General features: G+C 50.7%; 1 protein-coding gene across 1 annotated transcript; it reads left to right on the top strand.

Moving 5' to 3' along the window:
* The first annotated feature begins 614 nt into the window (after positions 1–614).
* Positions 615–16,379, top strand: SFT2D1 (SFT2 domain containing 1). The gene is made up of 8 exons (XM_061130541.1): positions 615–762; positions 7,460–7,546; positions 8,083–8,165; positions 10,203–10,284; positions 11,196–11,231; positions 12,718–12,776; positions 14,491–14,520; positions 15,845–16,379. Exons 1-8 carry the CDS (start codon positions 700–702, stop codon positions 15,882–15,884), a joined length of 480 nt encoding a protein of 159 aa, XP_060986524.1. The 5' UTR covers positions 615–699; the 3' UTR covers positions 15,885–16,379.
* The last annotated feature ends 1,975 nt before the right edge of the window (positions 16,380–18,354 follow it).

Here is an 18,354-nt window from a genome sequence, read left to right as displayed (position 1 = left end):
TTACCACTAGAGCCACCTGGGAAGCCCATTCTGATACTAGCTCCTGGCATTCTTCCGTCAGGCCTGGACGGGGGTCTACGGCACGGGGCCTCGGGTCTGCAACGCTGGACAGGAGTCTGCAGAATCAGACTCTGGTGCAGACACTGGACGTGCGTCTGGATGTTGGACCTCTGGCCTGCAGTACTGGACGGGGGCCTGCAGTAATGCATGTCCGGTCTGCAGAGCTAGACTTCTGGTCTGGGCACTGGACCCCCGGGTCTGCAGGCCTGGACCTGGGTCCGAGGCACCCGGCGTCCAGGACACCAGTGAGGATCCACGTTCGTGGGCCTATTCATCCAACCCAGTGGCCGTGCGCTCGCTGGGTCCCGACTCCTGGGGGTGGGGGGTAGACAGCGACGGCTGAACCCGAGCGCAGCTGACTCCCAGTCTTCGCGTTGCAAAGTAGCCGCTTCGTCTCCGGGGGTGCTGGGGGCGGGGGGCGAACGCAGCACCGACACCCCACCCCCCGCAACCGCAGGGGCCCAGACTGGCGAGCGGCCGAGCCCGGCACGCATGCGCACGCCGCTAGGTCGTCCGCCGGGGGCGGAGCTGGAGCGCCGGAAGCTGGAGACCGGGACTTCCGGCCAGCCGGAAGAGTCTCGACTTCCGGGTTTTCTCAGTGGGCGAGAGAGGGGCGGGCAGGGCGCCGCGGCTGCGGCCATGGAGAAGCTGCGGCGGGTCCTGAGCGGCCAGGACGACGAGGAGCAGGGCCTGACCGCGCAGGTAGCGAGCCGGCGCCGGGGGCGCGCCCGTGCCGGGGCGGGCGCGCGGAGCTGGGCCACGGGTAGGCGCTCGGCGCCTCCCGGGAGGGTCTGGGGAGCCATCCAGGTGGGCGTGGCGTCCCTGTGGAGTCTGCGGGTGCTCGTGTCGAGGCGCCTCTCCCCCACTGTGGCCTTGAGACCCCGTTTCGCTGCCCGTCACCCTACCCCAGAGAGCCCGCCCGACCCCGCGCCGCCGTCCCCCAGCCTCGCCCGGTGCTCCGCGCCCGCTGTGGACTCTGAACCCGGCTGGCGGCGCGGTAGGCGTGCGGGTGCCCGTGCTGCAGAAGCGGGAACCGTGAAGCTCCGCCGCCTCTGTTAGCCCCTGGAGTTAAGGGAGGTGTGAGTGTGTCTAGTCTTGTGGAAGGAGGGAGACTGGAGGGAGAAAAAAAACCCCAGATCATTGAGAAGTGAAATAATACGGAATCAGAAGCTGTCTGTTGAACTCCATTAGGAGATTTAACAAAAAACAAAAAAACCCTTGTCTCTGTGGTTTACCCACGAGACTTGATCAGGGTTACTTCCTCTAGTTAGAGGGTTAAAAATAGTTCAGCAGGAACTGTTCTGTAAGTATCTGTGTTATTTGACTGCAGACAAATTCATGCTTGCCTGTCACCGAAGTGGAACATTTAAAAGGATGAGGTATTACAGAAGGACCTTTTTTTTGTCCCCTCTCCTGTCCTAACTTCCTTCCTTGTGGTCATAATTGTTCTGCACCTCTAGTGAACAGGATTCTGGACTATTCTGCGAGGGTTCAGAGACTAAAAGCAAAGCATCTGCTCTAAGTGAACTCTGTAACCAGTTTGGCAAATCATAACCTTAACATAAGAACCGGTCAATGGTGATATGAGAAACGTCCGTTAGGCAGCAGTGGCCCGCCCAGCGCATTTATTGAACTACTATTTTCTTCTTCTCTTTTTGCTCCAGATCTTTGCTATACAAACAGCAGCCCTAGAACATGCGGCTATTTAAATTATTTGATTATTCAATTTAATTTTTTTCAATTCAATTATTTAAATTAATTAGAATTAAATAAAATTTAAAATTACTGGCAGCCACACCAGCCACGTTTCAGGTGCCGGCTAAGCATGGAAGTTAGTGGCTGTTGCATAGGACATTGCAGGCTTGGGACATGCCACTCAGAAAGTCCTGTTGAGCTGCTCTAAACCTTGGGGACAGGAGGGTGAGGGTGCCTCTCCTCTTGAGCCCACTCTGTAGAGGGGAGAAAGATTACGTAGAGAAGTCATTGATGGAAGATGGGAGTGACTGACTGGAAGGGACACGTGCTGTGAGTTCAGAGGAAGTGGTCGTTTACTCATTCAACAAATATTTTGGTACCTACATGTGTTTGGTTTGGCTTTCCCCACATGGAATTTATATTTTAATTGGGGAAAGCCGTTAATAAACAAGTAAATATAAAAATGTGTCAGCCAGTGGTAAGTGCCACGGAAGAAGGTTAAGCAGGTTGAGGAGGTTGGGATTGCCTGATTGTGTTGGATGGTCCTCCAGGGCGTGTCTGTCAGGGTGACATTACAGCATCCCTCCGAAGAGTCCCCAGGGTACCTGGGCGACTCATGCAGATATGGATCCTGAGAACAGCGCTCAGCTTGTCGAAGGCCAGTAAAGAGGCCGGAGTGTCTGGAACGCAGGGAGAACGCAGTGCGGCTCCGGATTACGTGGGGTCCTGCAGGACCCAGTGAGGGTTTCAGCTTTTACTCTCAGTAGGCTGAGGAGCCATGGGCAGAGCGGGGATGTGACAGACTTGGATTTTAAAGGATCACGCTGGCAGGCCCGTGGAGAACAGACTGGAGGCTGGTTAGAGGACCCGGGGAGTGGTCCTGGGGAGAGCCCACTGGCCAGATCAGGGAGCTGAGGGTGACGGTGGTTTAAAGTGAGAGTGGCCAGGCTCTGTAAATGGCTTGAGTGTAGAGCTGGTGGGATCAGTGGTTGATGGGTAGGATGTGTGAGTGCTCAAGGAGCCAAGGACGCCTCTGATTTTGATCTGAGCAGCTGGAGAGAGGGAGTCTCCCTTAGCTGGGCCTGGAAGGTGCAGGTGGTGGGGCAGGGAGTGGGGAGAGTCTGGGTGTTGAGTCTGAGATGCCAGCTGCTGAGTGGAGAGGCGGGAACGCTGCTGGGTGTGAGATGCTGGAGGAAGTACTTGCGATAGCCAAGGGATTGTGGGTAAGCAGACAAAAGATAAGGCTCGGGTTTGACCTCTGGGACTTTCCAGTGTGAGGAGCTCAGGAGAGGGGGCAGCCAGGGAAGAAGGGGGAACCTGGAGAGGGCAAGGGCGGGACAGAGACCAGCTGATCAGTTCATCTGAGAGCCAAAACTGAAGGGGCTCACTCAGCCGTCAGTCACTTTGGCCTCTGGCTAAAGCCGGAGCGCACGCCAGCTGCCCTTGGGCTCTGTCTTCCCCCAACAGTGGGTGTTGATGAGGGATCTGGTAGGGCAGCAAAGGCCAGGGGTCAGGCAGATTTATGGCCTCCGATCAGGGGAGAAGGGCAGGGACTGAGGGGTGAGTCCGTAGGGCCCCTCCCCTGCTGCCCAGCTCTCCTGAGGGCCTCGGGGCTGGGAGTGCAGGAGGGTGGAAGGACAGGCCGGCTGCCCATCCCTGACCGCAGGCAGGGGCTATGCACCAGGCGTGCACTTTCTCCCAGCTCCTTTTAACCGAGAGCCAGACCCCTCGCCTGGCACTTAACACAGGCCCCCAGGAGCCCCCAGGAGGGTTTGTTGAGTGAGTCAGGGAATGAAGGAGCAGAGGCTGGAGGTTGAAGTCATGCTTTCTGTCTGTTTAAGGTGGAAGAGGCTTAAGCCTATTCTGTCCTTGATGGTGGTGTGGGGGGGGCGGTGTCTCCGAGGCCACACGGTTCTCTGTTGGCCTTGGGGAGAGAAGCCGACTGGGTCAGGTCCCTGGGAGGTCAGAGGGTGTGGCATCTGAAGCCCTGGTGGCTAGGTTGACCTCTGCCCTCTGTGGTGGTGCGGACAGGAAGAGGTGAGGGTCCCAGGCAGCATGGTGGTGGGTGGGCGTCCGTTCTCTGCAGGAGATGGAGGAAGCCCAGGGAGGAAACCCTGGCGCCAGCAGAGGCGCCCGGCGGAACTGGAGGTTGAAGTGGCAGTGGGGCAGAGTGGTCAGTGGTGGTGGAGTGGGAAGGCAGGGTGCCGTGGACAGCCATGTGCAGGGGAGGCCCAGCAGGCCGGGGCCAGGGCCCTTGAAGTGCAGATGCCCTGGTTTGATGCCCTGTCGTGCATGACTCTGCCCAGAGGACGAGAAAGGAGGGCTTGAGTCATGAGGGGGTGTTGCAGGTGGATGGAGAGAAGGGGTACCTTTGCTGTCTTATCGAAGCGAGGCGCCCTGCCATTTGCGCTGGAAAGGGGGGCTAGCGGAGCGGTGAGGTGGGAGCCCAGGGGGACATCAAGGCTGGAGAACAGTGGCCTGGGCTTGGACATGGGCTCATTTCAGGGTGTGAGAGACCCTGGGCCCCCAAGAGGTGAGGAGCAGAAAGGCTGGGCTGTCAGAGGGTGCAGCAATCAGCCCAGGCTCTGCCAGGAGGGGCAGGACCCCCACCAGGGGGGTCCTGGTGAGAGAGGGTGACCGGAAGAGCAGGAGAGGACCGACTGGAGAGGGATCCCGAGGGCCTGCTTCCCCTGCCATCGTCCGGGCGGCTCTGTGTCCTCGCCGTCTCTGCGGCTCCTGGGAGCCCAGTGCTGGTCGGTGCCCTTGACGTGGGTCGTGGCCCGGGAGGTGGGCCCCGGCTTCCACTGCTGCCTCATGCAGGCGCCCGCCTCCCGACTCCTCCATCCCCGTGGTCCGTTCCTTCACCTGCAATACCGGTGCTGCCGGGAAGATGTTTTCCTCCATGGTTTTCAACTCATTTTTTTTTTTTAATGAAGTTCTAGTTGCAGGTATTGTTGGTTTCTTGCAGCATAAAGAGGACACCAGAGAACAGGAGGGTTGCTCCCGCTTCATGAGATTTACTCTTTGCTTCCTCTCCCTTTGATAACAAGTGAAATGACTGCTGGCAATTTCAGTGTGTGTTTCTCTTCTAAGACTCGATGCATGAGATGGAAGCACTTGCTGCTTTTGCTGGGCCCCTTCCTGATCCAGGTTGGACCGCACCTCCCCGCTCATGCCCACGCCGTCTGTCTGTGGGGTCAGGGCTCCCTTTGTCTCTCGTGTGGACAGGGCAGGGGCTGGTTTTTTGGCACTGTGGATGGACATTGTAACGTTTTCCCAGCGTTAGAACAGGAGTTAAGGACTCTGTGATATGTTTCTGTGTCCTAGACAATCTGCAGGGCTTGCGACAAGTCATTTGCTTGTGGATCAAATATTCCAAATTTGCAAATGGAAAGAATTTGTCTGGCAGATGACAGTGAGAGGAAGAATATATGCTGTTATACAAAGAACTTCGTTGAAAACCAAGTCAGACAAAGACAGCAGGGTGATTAAAACTTGAAAAAGAAAGTGAGAACGGACGCTGAGTCCGCTCACTCCCTGCTGAGTCCCCACCGCCCCCCCCCCCCCCCAATCACCATGTGTCCGCACTGACCACTTAGACACCCTGCCCCTGGGACACCGTTTCTAACCTTTCACAGACCAGCAGATCGTTTCCTGTGCATGTGCCGTCTTCAGGGGTCATTCTCTCCCATGTGGTTAAAACGTACTTGATGTGTATTCTTCCTGATCAGAAAAAAGGAATTTTAGATGTTGTTACAGGCAAGTCCATTCTTTGTTACAGTGGTTAGTTTTCATATAAACAGATGGCATTGCTGGGAACAAGATTGTAAAGCAGATTTAAAAAATATTTAAAACGTGTTTAAAAAAAAGTGATGGATATTATGTTGGCGGAATCTTGATTTAGTTGTTTTTATCTACTTTTCATGCTACATAAGGATTCACAGACTAATCTGTTGAGGTAAGGAATGTAGACAAAAGTACTTTCAGCTTTTGCATACAAAACTTTCTATTTTTGCTTCCTTATTCTTGAAAATATGTTATAAGCGTGTGATCTTTTAAGTATATGGTAATAACACGTTAGAAATTTAAATTTTGAAATATAAATCCTTATTGTATATTTCTAGTTTTTTTGAAACAACCAGTGTTGATACTTTTTCAGCCTTATTGGGAAATAAATTTTAATAGTGTGTTTAGTAATGTAAATATGGATTTACCATTTGCAACCAAGTAGATGAACCTAGAGAGTGCTAAACTTAATGAAGAGAAAGACAAATACTCTATGTTACAGTAGTCCTGATTCCACTTGATTCTGACACTCTTGATTCTTCCACATGATTCTGAATCATTCCACCTGATCCTGTCCTGATTCCACTTATACTTGGAATCTTAAAAAGTATGGCATACAACCATATGTTATATGCCAAACAGGTACTGACCAAACAGAAACAGACGCACAGGTATAGAAAACAAACCAGTGGTCACCAGTGGGGAGGAGACGTGAGGGCAAGAGAGAGGGTCGAGGTGAGAGATGCAAACCGCCGTGCGTAAAATAGACGAGCAGCCGAGATACACTGTGCAGCACAGGGACATATGGCCGCTGTTTCCCGGTAACTTCAGAGGGAATATAATTGATAAAAATAGTGGATCACTGTGCTCTACACCTGAAGCTGATAAAATGTTACAAACCGACTGTACTTCCTGTGAAGAAAGTGTGTAATCAGTACTGTATGCAGACTGTTGTATGAGATATGTGGGGTACGCTTTTCCCATATGATTTGGTTAGAATGTACATGACATCCTGGAATGTTTTTGCTCTAGAGTTAGTTATCATTTCAAAGCACGTTTTTTTTAATAATTTAAGTCTAGGAAATGCAGGCTTTCGTGAGTTGGTTTCAAACGATCTTTTTGTAACTGAAGTTGTCGGGGTGCCCCATGGCAGAGCCTGATGGCCGCACCCCAGGTCCTGGCCGCTGGGCAGATGGACCCGCTGCCCTTCAGCTCACAGCTGTCCCCCTTGGGCTCACTCGGGAGGTCCTGTGGCACGCTGGGCCCTCCTGGCAACACGCGCACCCCCCCCCACACACACACACCCTGCAGCCAGAGCAGCTGGTGGGAGGTGGGTTCCAAAAGGGCAGCGGACAGTGAGGTGCGCAGCTGAGGTCGCGGTCCCGCCCAGTCCCGCCCCTTCTCTGCCCAGCCTCCCTGGTCCTCAGGGCTTCCCCTGGGAGTGGCTCCTGCAGGACCATCGCGTCAGGCTCTGCGTGTAGGAACGTGGCCCAGATGCCCTCAGACACACAGACAGAAGGTTGTGTCCCGACCACCTCAGCAGCTGTCAGCTGCTTGCCCGTCTCGTTTCCTCTTTCCCCTGGGTTTTTAACCAGTGAGCATTTTATAATGTGTCTCATCGAGTACGTCGTTTTGTCCGCATCAGTGCTCCCCCCGTCCCTAACAGTAAGAGTTCTCCAGACACAGTGCTGTTACCTCACGTGCAGAGGTGACAGTGTCTCCAGGATGGCCCGATCCCCAGACTGTTCACATGCCCTTCACAGCCGAGGAGTCCTCACATTCTTAAGCCACACTACTGTGTGCAAAGTAGAACAGGTTCATCGTCTGTGTTAGAGTGGAGATTTGCCTTAATGTCATGTAAAGCATCAGGCTGGCCACGTGGTGGTGTGAAGACATGTTCTAATTCCCCTTCCTTAAGGTCCTCGATGCCTCGACGCTTAGTTTCAACACCAGGCTGAAGTGGTTTGCCATATGCTTCGTCAGCGGCATCTTCTTCTCCATCCTTGTGAGTTAAAGCTTTATGTTGCTTGATAATTTCTGCTTCGTGTGAGACTAAGCATTCCATTTATCTGGACTGTTTCCATGGGACTTAGTTAGTCACTTGAAATAAAGGGGTAGAGATCAATAAAAAGATGTAGAGACTAATATTTAGGGGGGTTTATGGAGTTAAAATAATTTCACTGAAGAAAAACCACTGTGTGTGTTAGGAGAGTTGCAGTCAGTGATTTAGAAGACTTTTTACATTTTGTAACTTGTCATTTATAGAAAGAATACTTAAGTAGAATGAGATTTATTTAGATATATAAAGAAGATTATGTAATAGCTTATTTACATAGACTTATATGCAAATAGGCATAAGGTTCAAATTAGCAAATAACATTGAAAATTAACTACTTTTTAAGAAACTATAATTAGAGACCATATGTTAACACATTTATACTTAAACTTATTATATACTATTAATATTATAGTAGCAGATTTATGTTTTAATCTGTTACAATGGTAAAATTATTTTTAAATAACTATAACATCTTAACTCAGGGAACTGGATTGCTGTGGCTCCCTGGAGGCATAAAGCTTTTTGCCGTGTTTTATACCTTTGGAAATATTGCTGCATTAGCCAGGTATGTATGGAAGTTTGGCTTCTCAAAATGTTTTGTTTGCTATCATTATCAAAATTCTCTTTTCTAACAGGATATATTTCTGTTGGTGTATATGTATCATGGTAGCTCAGTGGACTGCCCTGGTGGCTCAGACGGTAAAGCGTCTGCTTATAACTCGGGAGACCCGGGTTCGATCCCTGGGTTGCAAAGATCCTCTGGAGAAGGAAATGGTAACCCACTCCAGTACTCTTGCCTGGAAAATCCCATGGACGGAAGAGCCTGATATGCTACAGTCCATGGGGTTGCAAAGAGTCGGACACAACTGAGCGACTTTGCTTCACATACATGTCATGAGTTCAGAATTTACACTCAGTAAATACTTAGGCTCCTGCTGTGTGCCAGCTGCCATCATAGTGTTTATGGTGAGAAGAGCCAGCATCTGGAGGTGCTGCCTGTGTGCCAGGCACTGTCTGTCACCCCTCCATTATGCGTCCAGGTGTAGGAACACAAGAGAAGGGGCGGTCAGTCCCTGGGGAAGTGCCTAGTGAGGTGACCAGGCTGGGGCCCCCCCTGACAGCCCTCCGGAGTCCCGGCTCGTAGCTGCCTCGTGATGGGGACGGTCAGATGCCCGGCCGGCCAGCGGGAGCAGATCCAGGGTGGCAGCGGGGCTGGGTGGGGCCGTGTGGGGCAGTGACTCTGAGGACTGGGCATCGGGGGTCCTCTCTGAGGGCTGAGGGCGCACCTCAGGGCGGGGTACTGATGTAGCTGTCACATCTGTGAGCGCTCAGCATTCAGAGGTGAGCCCTGTCTCCTCGGGGGCGTTCCAGGTCAGAGGTGGTGGCGAGGGGGCAGGCGTCAAGCACCGCTGAGCTCCGTCAGTCTCGGGGCTCACCCCGCTCCTCAGACCACAGCCTGGAGGAGCCTCGGGGAGTGGCGTCACACTGTTCTGCTCTGAGAAGCTCCACAGTGGCAGCGCTCCTGGAGTTGCTTGCACTGTTCATATGTGTCATGTGCGTCGAGATAAGGAGACGGTCACTGAATTGGCCCACGCTGAGAACACACTGCCTTGTCCTCCTGGGCCGGCCTCAGTGGTCATGCTGACCCAGAGCTGAGAAGTGACGCTGTGAATGACTGTGAAAGGCATTCCTGTGTCATAGAATACACAAAGATTAAAGTTTCCTTCTAATTCTTGTTATTCAGTCACTCAGTCGTGCCCGACTGTTTGTGACCCCATGGACTACAGCATGCCGGGCCTCCCTGTCCTTCACAATCTCCCAGAGTCTACCCAAACCCATGTCCATGAGTCAGTGATGCCATCTAACCATCTCATCCTCTGTTGTCCCCTTTTCCTCCTGCCCTCAATTTTTCCCAGCATCAGGGGCTCTTCCAGTGAGTCAGCTCCTCACATCAGGTTGCCAAAGTATTGGCATTTTAGCTTCAACTTCACTCCTTCAAATGAATATTCAGGACTGATCTCCTTTAGGATGGACTGGTTGGATCTCCTTGCAGTCCAAGGGACTCTCAAGAGTCTTCTCCAACACCACAGTTCAAAAGCATCAGCTCTTCTGCGCTCAGCTTTCTTTACAGTCCAACTCTCACATCCATACGTGACTACTGGAAAAACCATAGCTTTGACTAGACAGACCTTTGCTGGCAAAGTGATGTCTCTGCTTTTTAAAACCTCTGTCTAGGTTTGTCATTGCTTTTCTTCCAGTGAGCAAGCGTCTTTTAATTTCGCGGCTGCAGTCACTATCTGCAGTGATTTTGGAGCCCCCAAAAATAAAGTCTGTCAGTTTCCATTGTTTCCCCCTCTGTTTGCCATGAAGTGATGGGACCCCGATGCCATGATCTTTGTTTTTTGAATGTTGAGTTTTAAGCCAGCTTTTTCACTTTCTTCTTTCACCTTCGTCAAGAGGCTCTTTAATTCATCACTTTCTGCCATAAAACAGATTTAGTGAGATTATTTAATTAAGCTGACAGGGTTTGTTTTCTTAAAAGCACTTATTTTTACATGGACCAATTAATAGATCCATCTCTCATTTCTTTTGTTTCAAATAGTACATGCTTTTTAATGGGACCTGTGAAACAACTGAAGAAAATGTTTGAAACAACGAGATTGCTTGCAACAATTTTTATGCTTGTAAGTAAATACTGATCATTTAAAAAAAGCTTTCATAGGAGGGTGTTTTTTTTTTTGGGCGTTATTTATGAGTTACCACCTACTTGTGTACAGAGGAACTCATGTTATACTTCCTTTGCTGAATGTAATAGTCGCATTCTTCAGGCTATGTGTTTGAAGAGTTTGGGTTATGCAGCATTACCTGAATGATTGGCGGGGGGAGTCCTGGTTTCTTCGGCGTTCTCTAAAGCGTAGCGCCGGGTATTTCAGGTGGGAAGCAGGGCTGCACGTGTTTCATTCTCCAGCCCCGTACGCCTTTCTTACTGGACCACTGTACAGACGTTTTGGAGGGCGGGGCTGGAAGGTCGGGTCCCCTCTGCGTCCACCTGTGTCTTCTCTGGGAGAGTCCCCGGGCTCTCGTCCCTCCCCTGTTGGACTGTGGGACAGACCCCCGTTCTTGTCTTTGGCCTGTGCCCCCTGCTGTCTCCTGCCCGTGGTTTTCACTGCTTTGGGGACGGGGTGTGGCGTGACAGTGCTCTCTCTGTAGGAGATGATTGCATTGGGCTCCTTATGCAAAGCTAAGTAGACTAGGACTCACCGTCCATTAAATGCGGTGTCGGTGGTTTGAGGTACTGAACGTGAACATAAGCATCACACATCCCGGGGACAGCTGTTGTCACTCATGCATTCGTGAAACAGTCTCTGTTGGCTTAGTCAGCAGATGACTTCTTACGTGTTTCCAGTTTGCCAGGGAAGACTGCAGTCATAGACTTTAAAATAATACTCAGGGAATATATAAGGACAGTTAGAGTAAGCCGCATCATTAATTTTGCTGTGTGGTGTGTTATGCACATGAACGCAGAATGGTGTATGCATTTTTGTTAGGCTTTTGAAAAGACTCACAATCGACCATTTTCCTTGCCTCTCCATAGCTGTGTTTTGTGCTCACCCTGTGCGCTGCTCTTTGGGTAAGTTACCTCGGCCATGTCTGTTTTCTGCTGTGTGGACCCTCACCAGGTAAAGTGTCATCACACCGCCATCTCAGAGGAGCTCAAAGTCTGATTTCTTAGAACCCACCGAAGGCTGGTGTCCTTCAAGTCATGTGTGTAGCGTCCAGTCAGTGGCCAGACTGGCGGGGGAGCCTGCCACCTGGACGGATGGAGGCGAGGTCCTGCCTGCTTCCAGGTCAGGGCGTCCCCGGCATCAGGGCGCCTGAGGGGCCCTCGCTGAGGGTCTGCTGCGCTGTGGCCCTCGGGCGGGGAGGGCATCACGGGCTTAAGGGGTCCCAGCAATGAGAGGGCCAGAAAGCAGGCCAGACAGAACAGCGCCAGGGACAAAAGGACGCACTCTTGCCCACTTACAGCTCTTCAGTAGCGTCTGGAGAAGCTGCTTTATTACAGCTGTTTACTTCCTGATGCTCCTGACCCTTCACTGTATTTACATACTGTTCCTGATCTACTTCCAAAGGGGATTGAGGTGGTTATTGAGCTCCCAAGAACACAGCGCATTTCAAAGATGATGGGGTGGTGTATAATACACTTCAGAAATGTTCCACCAGAAGTGTTCTGAGTTTAATTTTAATGATATAAGGACCAGGCTTTAGTTACACAAGAATTCACACATACCTCATTTCCCAATTGTAACTTAAAAGAATTTTCTTAAGCAATTTTTGCATATCCCTGTGGGAAATTGATTTCTGATGTGGAATGGTCCAGCAATCTGTTTATAAGCAGTAGATTAAAAATAAGTGAAGAAGTAAATATAAAGATGGATACATTCTAAAAATGCATCATTTTAAAACAGCCATGGAAACTTTATATTATTCCAGAAAGATCACAATAAAGTACAGTTTTACTTCAAAAAGTAACTCAAGGAAAGAAAGAGGTGCCAATGAGTAAGATACATAAATTCCACATAGGATACAGATCTGCTAACCAAGTGGGCTTTTCAATGTCGATTTTATTTACTTACTTTAAAAAAATACTTATTTATGTATTTGACTGTGGCAGGTCTCAGTTGTGGCGCAGGAGATCTAGTTCCCTGACCAGAGGATCAGGGATTGAAACCCAGGCTCCCTGCATTGGGAGCAGGGAGTCTTGGGCACTGGACTGCCGGGGCAGTCCCTTGATGTTGACTTTAGAAAAGTTTGCCTTCACTTAAAAGGCCTAACATCAAAGAGGTTTAATACTTTAAGCCTGTGCACAGTTATTTCATTAACATTTAATGCCATATATTTAGCAGCATTTGAGTAAATGGAATCAGAATTCTAGAAGGAAAATACAATTTGTGGGTATTTAATTTTCAGATTTACTGAATCTTAAATTTGTCATACTAAAACTTAATGAAATGAATGGAGCTATCAGTTACGTCGTTTGAAAGGAAGGAATTGAACTAGGCTATGAAAAATATTTTAAAATGCTTAACTGGTTATGTCTTTGTCTTTGCTGTTGTCAGTGGCATAAGAAGGGGCTGGCCGTATTATTCTGCATATTGCAGTTCCTGTCGATGACCTGGTAAGTCTATACTCATTGTAAAGGTGGTTTCCTCAGCAGTGTTAAGCATTTAGTTCCGAGCCTGTGAGCCTAGGGAGGTCATTGGTGAGGTTCTCCCTGCCCCGGGGGAAAGGGCCTCCTGAAGGGTCAGGTGCCTGAGGTCTGTGGTGTCACCGGGGTTGCAGTGATGGGCGGGGCGGAGGCTCAACATAGGAGAGCTGCAGAGAGGCGGGGCCGCGCTGACCTGCCGCAAGGGACTGTGGGGCCGCTCTGACGTGTTACACAGGAGACGGGTTCGCGCTGAGATCAGGGCCATAGGGCTGCTCTGACGTCACACGAGGAGGCGGGGCCATGCTGACATGTCACACGGGGCTGTGGGGCCGCTCTGACGTGTTACACAGGAGGCGGGTTCGCGCTGACGCCACGGCGGGGGAGTGGGGCCATAGGACTGCTCTGACATCACACGAGGAGGCGGGGGTCATGCTGACATCACACGGGGCTGTGGGGCCCGCGCTGATGTCACGCAGGGAGGCGGGGCCGTGCTTATATGTCACAGGGAGGTGGGGCCATAGGGCCGCTCTGACATCACACGAGGAGGCGTGGCTATGCTGACGTCACACGCGGCTTTGGGGCCGCGCTGATGTCACGCAGGGAGGCGGGGGCGTGCTGACATCAGACGCTGCTGCACGCTCTTCCGTGCTGTGTGAGCGGGAAAAGGCGAGCAACGCAAGGGGTGCTACCCGCACGTGTGAACCCAGGCAGGCCACAGGCTGAGCCCGGGGATGGCGGGGACCCCTCGCTCTGTGCGGTGTTGCCGAGCACCTGCAGAGCGAGTTCGTCCGTGTGCCGCCTCTGGCCCTGAGCACTCGCTGCCGCCCTGCCTCCCCGTCTCCCTGTGGCTTCCGCCCGAGTGCCCGGTCCCTCCTGATGGGCCGTCCCCTTCACGCAGCCGCGTTCAGGGCTGGGCGGCACCGAGGGCCCGGTGAGTATGTGATTGATAGAACGTGTGCCCCTCGCATGTTTCCGGTCAGACCAGAAAAGTGCTTCTCACTGACAGAAGGCCTTTCAGAGTGTTCTTCCTTTCTTCTTTTGAGCTGTCTCGTTTGCGTCCTCGTAAGAGTCGGTAAACCCCTTCCTGGCTTCGCTGTTTGACATCTTGATGTCGGCCAGTCTGGGATCGGGGTGTGTTCTGGTGCTGTTCCTACGTTTCCGCTGAGACAATATCCGCACATGTTAAAGGCACTTCTCTACTTGTCGCAACATGACTTTCACATGCTTTACTCTTTTTCAGCGACATGGAAAATTTTAAATCTTTGTTGCTTTCTATTAATATGTCGTTTTTTATTGCTGATATGTGCTTAACGATTGTTTTATCCTTGAAGGAGAGTGTAGTTTATTCTGTTATTCTATAGTTTTTGTTAATAACTTAAAAGGAGTAACCTATTACAACAAGTTCAGACTTCAGCAGGCATCAGAACCACTTAAGAGTTAGTTAAAAACACAGATTGCTTATTAAAAACAACAGTTTTTCATTAAAGAGGTGTGGGGTGGGCCCTGATAATTTGCCTTTTTAGCAAGTTCTCCAGTGATGCTGTATGCTGTCTGGCTCATACTCTGAGAATCACTGTGTAATATTTTGCTCCTTCCTTTTTTTATGCTGTTAGAATGTGGCCATTTGGCATAAAGAAAAACGTCATTTAGATTAAATTTCAACATTCTTGAATTTTTCTTGCAGGTATAGTCTGTCATACATCCCATATGCAAGGTGAGCTTGTTTGAATTTCATCCTGTTTCTGCTTCTCTCATTCTTTTTACAAAGATGCGTGAATTTTGGTAATTTTCATATTAAAATATGATTTACAGACTTTGAGTTTGTTCCCAAAAGGAAATGAGTTTTTAAATGAGCTCAATAGAAGCTTGCCACATAAAGTAAAAGCATGTGAACACGGGCCACGGGCTGGGCGCTGACTGCAGATGTGGCACCTGAACACCTGCAGGTCAGGGGTGTCGGCAAGAGACCCTGGATCCTTCCACGACTATGAACACCCAGTAGATAGGAAGTGAGGCTGACGCATATATGTTTGTTTTAAGCCAGGAGAAACATGTATTCTGTATGTTGAGGTAACTGCCATTTTTTAATTTTTTATTTTTTTTTCAGAAAAATATGTTAATGTAATTGTGGAGGGAAAAGCAAAACTAACTGCAGGCTTAAGCGTGACAGGTTCAGAAGCATATTCTGTTGAGGCACAGCTTCTTCATGAAATCTGGAAACGTAGGTTGTATATGAAAACAGCAAAAACTGTATGCCTAATAGAACAGTGAAGGAAATTGGTAGAAATTCTGTTTTTATTCAAATGGGTGAGTCTTTCTGACGAACACTTAAAAGGAGAAAAAGCAAACCAGGGTGACCTAGAACAAGAGCCAGCCCTGGCCACCTTAGCTGGGAGGGCTCCTGCTGTCCCTCAACAAGGGGGAGAGGCGCCCTGGAAACGACATCCACTCCGCTGCAGCGGGAGCGCACAGCCAGGGCGAGGCTCACAGCCAGGGCGAGGCGGCGCTCCCCAGACGTGTCGGACCTGCGCCTCCAGCTTATGCTCGCCCTGAACAAACAGTTTGTATAACAGTGATCACGTTGAGACTAACTGTCGTGCAAGATGAATGAGATCTAACACATGGATTTTTTTTTTTTTTTTGAGTTCTTAGAATGTAGTTATAAACATTTTTGTTTTATTTAATTTTTTTTAACATTTTTGTTTTAAAATCCTGTTCATTATTTCTTTTTAAAAATTTGTTTTTTGGGATTTTTTTTTTTTTCCACAAGAAAATTAGCAATAAGTGCTGGTTAAGATTTCTGAGTAAATAAATACCATTTCAGGAACTAATAAATTATTTCCATGTCTCAGTTCTTGATTTCAAGTGACACTCAAGAAAGTTTCAGTTAACCAGGAAATGCACTGGGGGTGTTCCACTGAGTTCTGATGGAAGAAGGTGATGGTGCCTTTGTCTCTTGGCAGGAATCTTTGCAAGTTCACTCTGGAGGCAAAATTATTATGTTGTTTTTCCTCTTTTGTTTTTTTTTTTCCCACCAGGGATGCAGTAATTAAGTGCTGTTCTTCTCTCCTGAGCTGAAAGCTATTTGCAAAGAAGAAAACTGTTTGAAAAGACCTTTTGAAAATTGGTGTTCTGTTTTTGGTGCAGTGTCCTTTTCCTGATACAGTGATCACTCCAGAAAACTGCACTGACCATCTAAGATCGTTTTGTATACTGATAAAACTACATACCCATTAAACTGTTAAATGCTTGTGACAGTAAATTCATTATGTGCCATTAATACGCTCTGACGAGATTTTAATCATTGCCAACTGTAAATGATTTTTAGCCAGTTTTTAAATCCTTTTTCTAAACAGCATTTGAGATGTGAATATTTAAGGATAAACCTACGCTTCAAGATATATTCAGCTGTTTTGGTGGTTTTTAAGGGTCTACATTTTAAAAATATCTTTTTAAAATAAAAACTTTAAATGTGAAAACTTTTACTTTAAGCTAAACCGCTTTATTGTATGTAATAAAAAATAATATATAAATCTTCATAATTTTGAAATAAACCTACACTTGGAAAAAACATTTTCTTGATCAAGTTTGTGATTTTTTTTTTCAAGTTTATGTTTTAAGTGGGTGGTCCGTTGATTCAGTTGAATAAAATGTCGTTTGGACACTTGTGCAATCTTTCTGCAGTCAAACGAGTAAGCTGGATCTCTGTCCTAGTAACTGCACTGAGGACAGATTGGTGAAGGATGGGAAGACCGAGTGACAGAGAAAGCATCTCTTCAGTGTGTTGTGCAGGGTGGGCCTGATAACAGGCCGCCCGGCCAGGTCATGGAGAGCGGACCACCGGGTCCGGGTGGGGGACTGCCCGGCACCGCGAGGCGTGGACGAAGGAGCCAGCCCACCCCGGACTGAGCGCTGCGAGGCGGGGCTGGATCCGAGGAGAAGTCGAGACAGGCAGACCTCGCCAGCTCCCCTCGCCCTTGAACCCCCCCCCCCCCCCCGTGTCCCCGGCCCGTCGCTGACCCGGTGCGTCCGCAGGGCGAGGGCCTGCTCCTCAGGAGGGTGGCCTTCCTGGCCTTGGTGACTGAGCCGGGATCCGAGGGGCCCCCGGGAGGCGTGGGGAGGACTCCTGAGTTGAGGGGTCTGCGCAGAGCCAGCACGAGGCCGGACTGCTGAGCGCAGAGGGGACGCGTCCAGTCCTGTCTCCAGCCGAGGCCACGGTGGGATCCTCGCCTTAGGCACATCCACGAGTCCCCAGAACCGGCCAGAAGTCAGGGGCTGTGCAGAGGACCCCGGGGCCCGGGGCGGGTGCGGGGGAAGCCATGCGCCTGGAGGCGGGGCGCGTCCGAGAGACCGACCGATCCCTGAGACAGGCCGCAGCCCCGCGGAGCTCTCCGTGCGCGCGGGACCCCCTGTCCAGGCAGGCGGCAGCGGTGCAGACGCTCCGGCGAGCCACGCCAGGTCCTACCGGGGAGGAGGGACCCCACGAGGGGCCTCAGAGCCTGGGGGCTGAGTGGGACTCGGGGGACGCGTGTCCCCAGCAGGGAGGGGCGGCGTGAGAGCCCTGCCCAGGCCCGCTGGGCCATGCCCTGGTGTGAGTGACCGACGGTCTGTTGTTAACCACAGACGTCCTCATCCAACCTTCCCGCATGCTTCTTCAGGGTGCGGTCCCCTTTGGGAGCCAGCCTTTCGTGGTCGGAGGTTCGAATCCTCAGCAGGATCGCCCCCAGGCGAGGTTCTATGGGCGTTCGCTCCCTAGGCCAGCGGCCTTAGAGCTGGTCCCTTGCGCCACCCGGCAGGCAGTAACAGCAACGCTCAGCGTGGCCTGGGTGAGGGACCCTTCCAGCGTCCGCTGGGTAATAACCCCGGCGCTGCACCGTGTACCGCTGGAGAAGGCAATGGCAAACCACTTCAGGATTCCTGCCTTGAGAACCCCACAACAGAATGAAAAGCTACCTGAGTAGAAGAGCTGACTCCTCTGAAAAGACCCTGATCTGGGAAAGACTGAAGGCGGGAAGAGAAGCGGACGACGGAGGATGAGATGGTTGGATGGCATCACCGACTCAGTGGACATGAGTTTTAGTAAACTCCAGGGGTTGGTGATGGACAGGGAGGCCTGGCGTGCTGCAGTCAGTGGGGTCGCAAAGAGTCAGACACGACTGAGCGACTGAACTGAACTGAACTCCGTGTACCGCGAGCTCACAGCGGAGCCCTGGGGCTGTAGACACGCGATCGCACAAGGATGGAGCACAGAGCAGCCACTCACTTCTGACCTGTTTGCTGTAGAAAATATCATTCTCACTACATGTTACTAAGGTGTTCTTAAAGTCTCGGTTTAAATGCTTAGTAATGATATCAGTAGACAGAGGCCACAGAACAGAAGCTATGTGGGTCCTGAGAGTGTCCAGGGCTCTTGAGACTCACCGGTGCTGAGCAGAGACTGTCCAAGGCCCTCGCTCCCTGGACAGAGCCCACCCCGGTCATGATGTGGGCTGCCGGGGCAAACCTTGGCCTCTTCATCTGGAAAATGCAAGTATTACTGGTTCTCTCG

The sequence above is a fragment of the Dama dama genome, chromosome 26 (assembly GCF_033118175.1).
Source record: "Dama dama isolate Ldn47 chromosome 26, ASM3311817v1, whole genome shotgun sequence".
NCBI classification, from domain to species: domain Eukaryota; kingdom Metazoa; phylum Chordata; class Mammalia; order Artiodactyla; family Cervidae; genus Dama; species Dama dama.
This window is presented reverse-complemented; position numbering and strand designations above follow the sequence as displayed.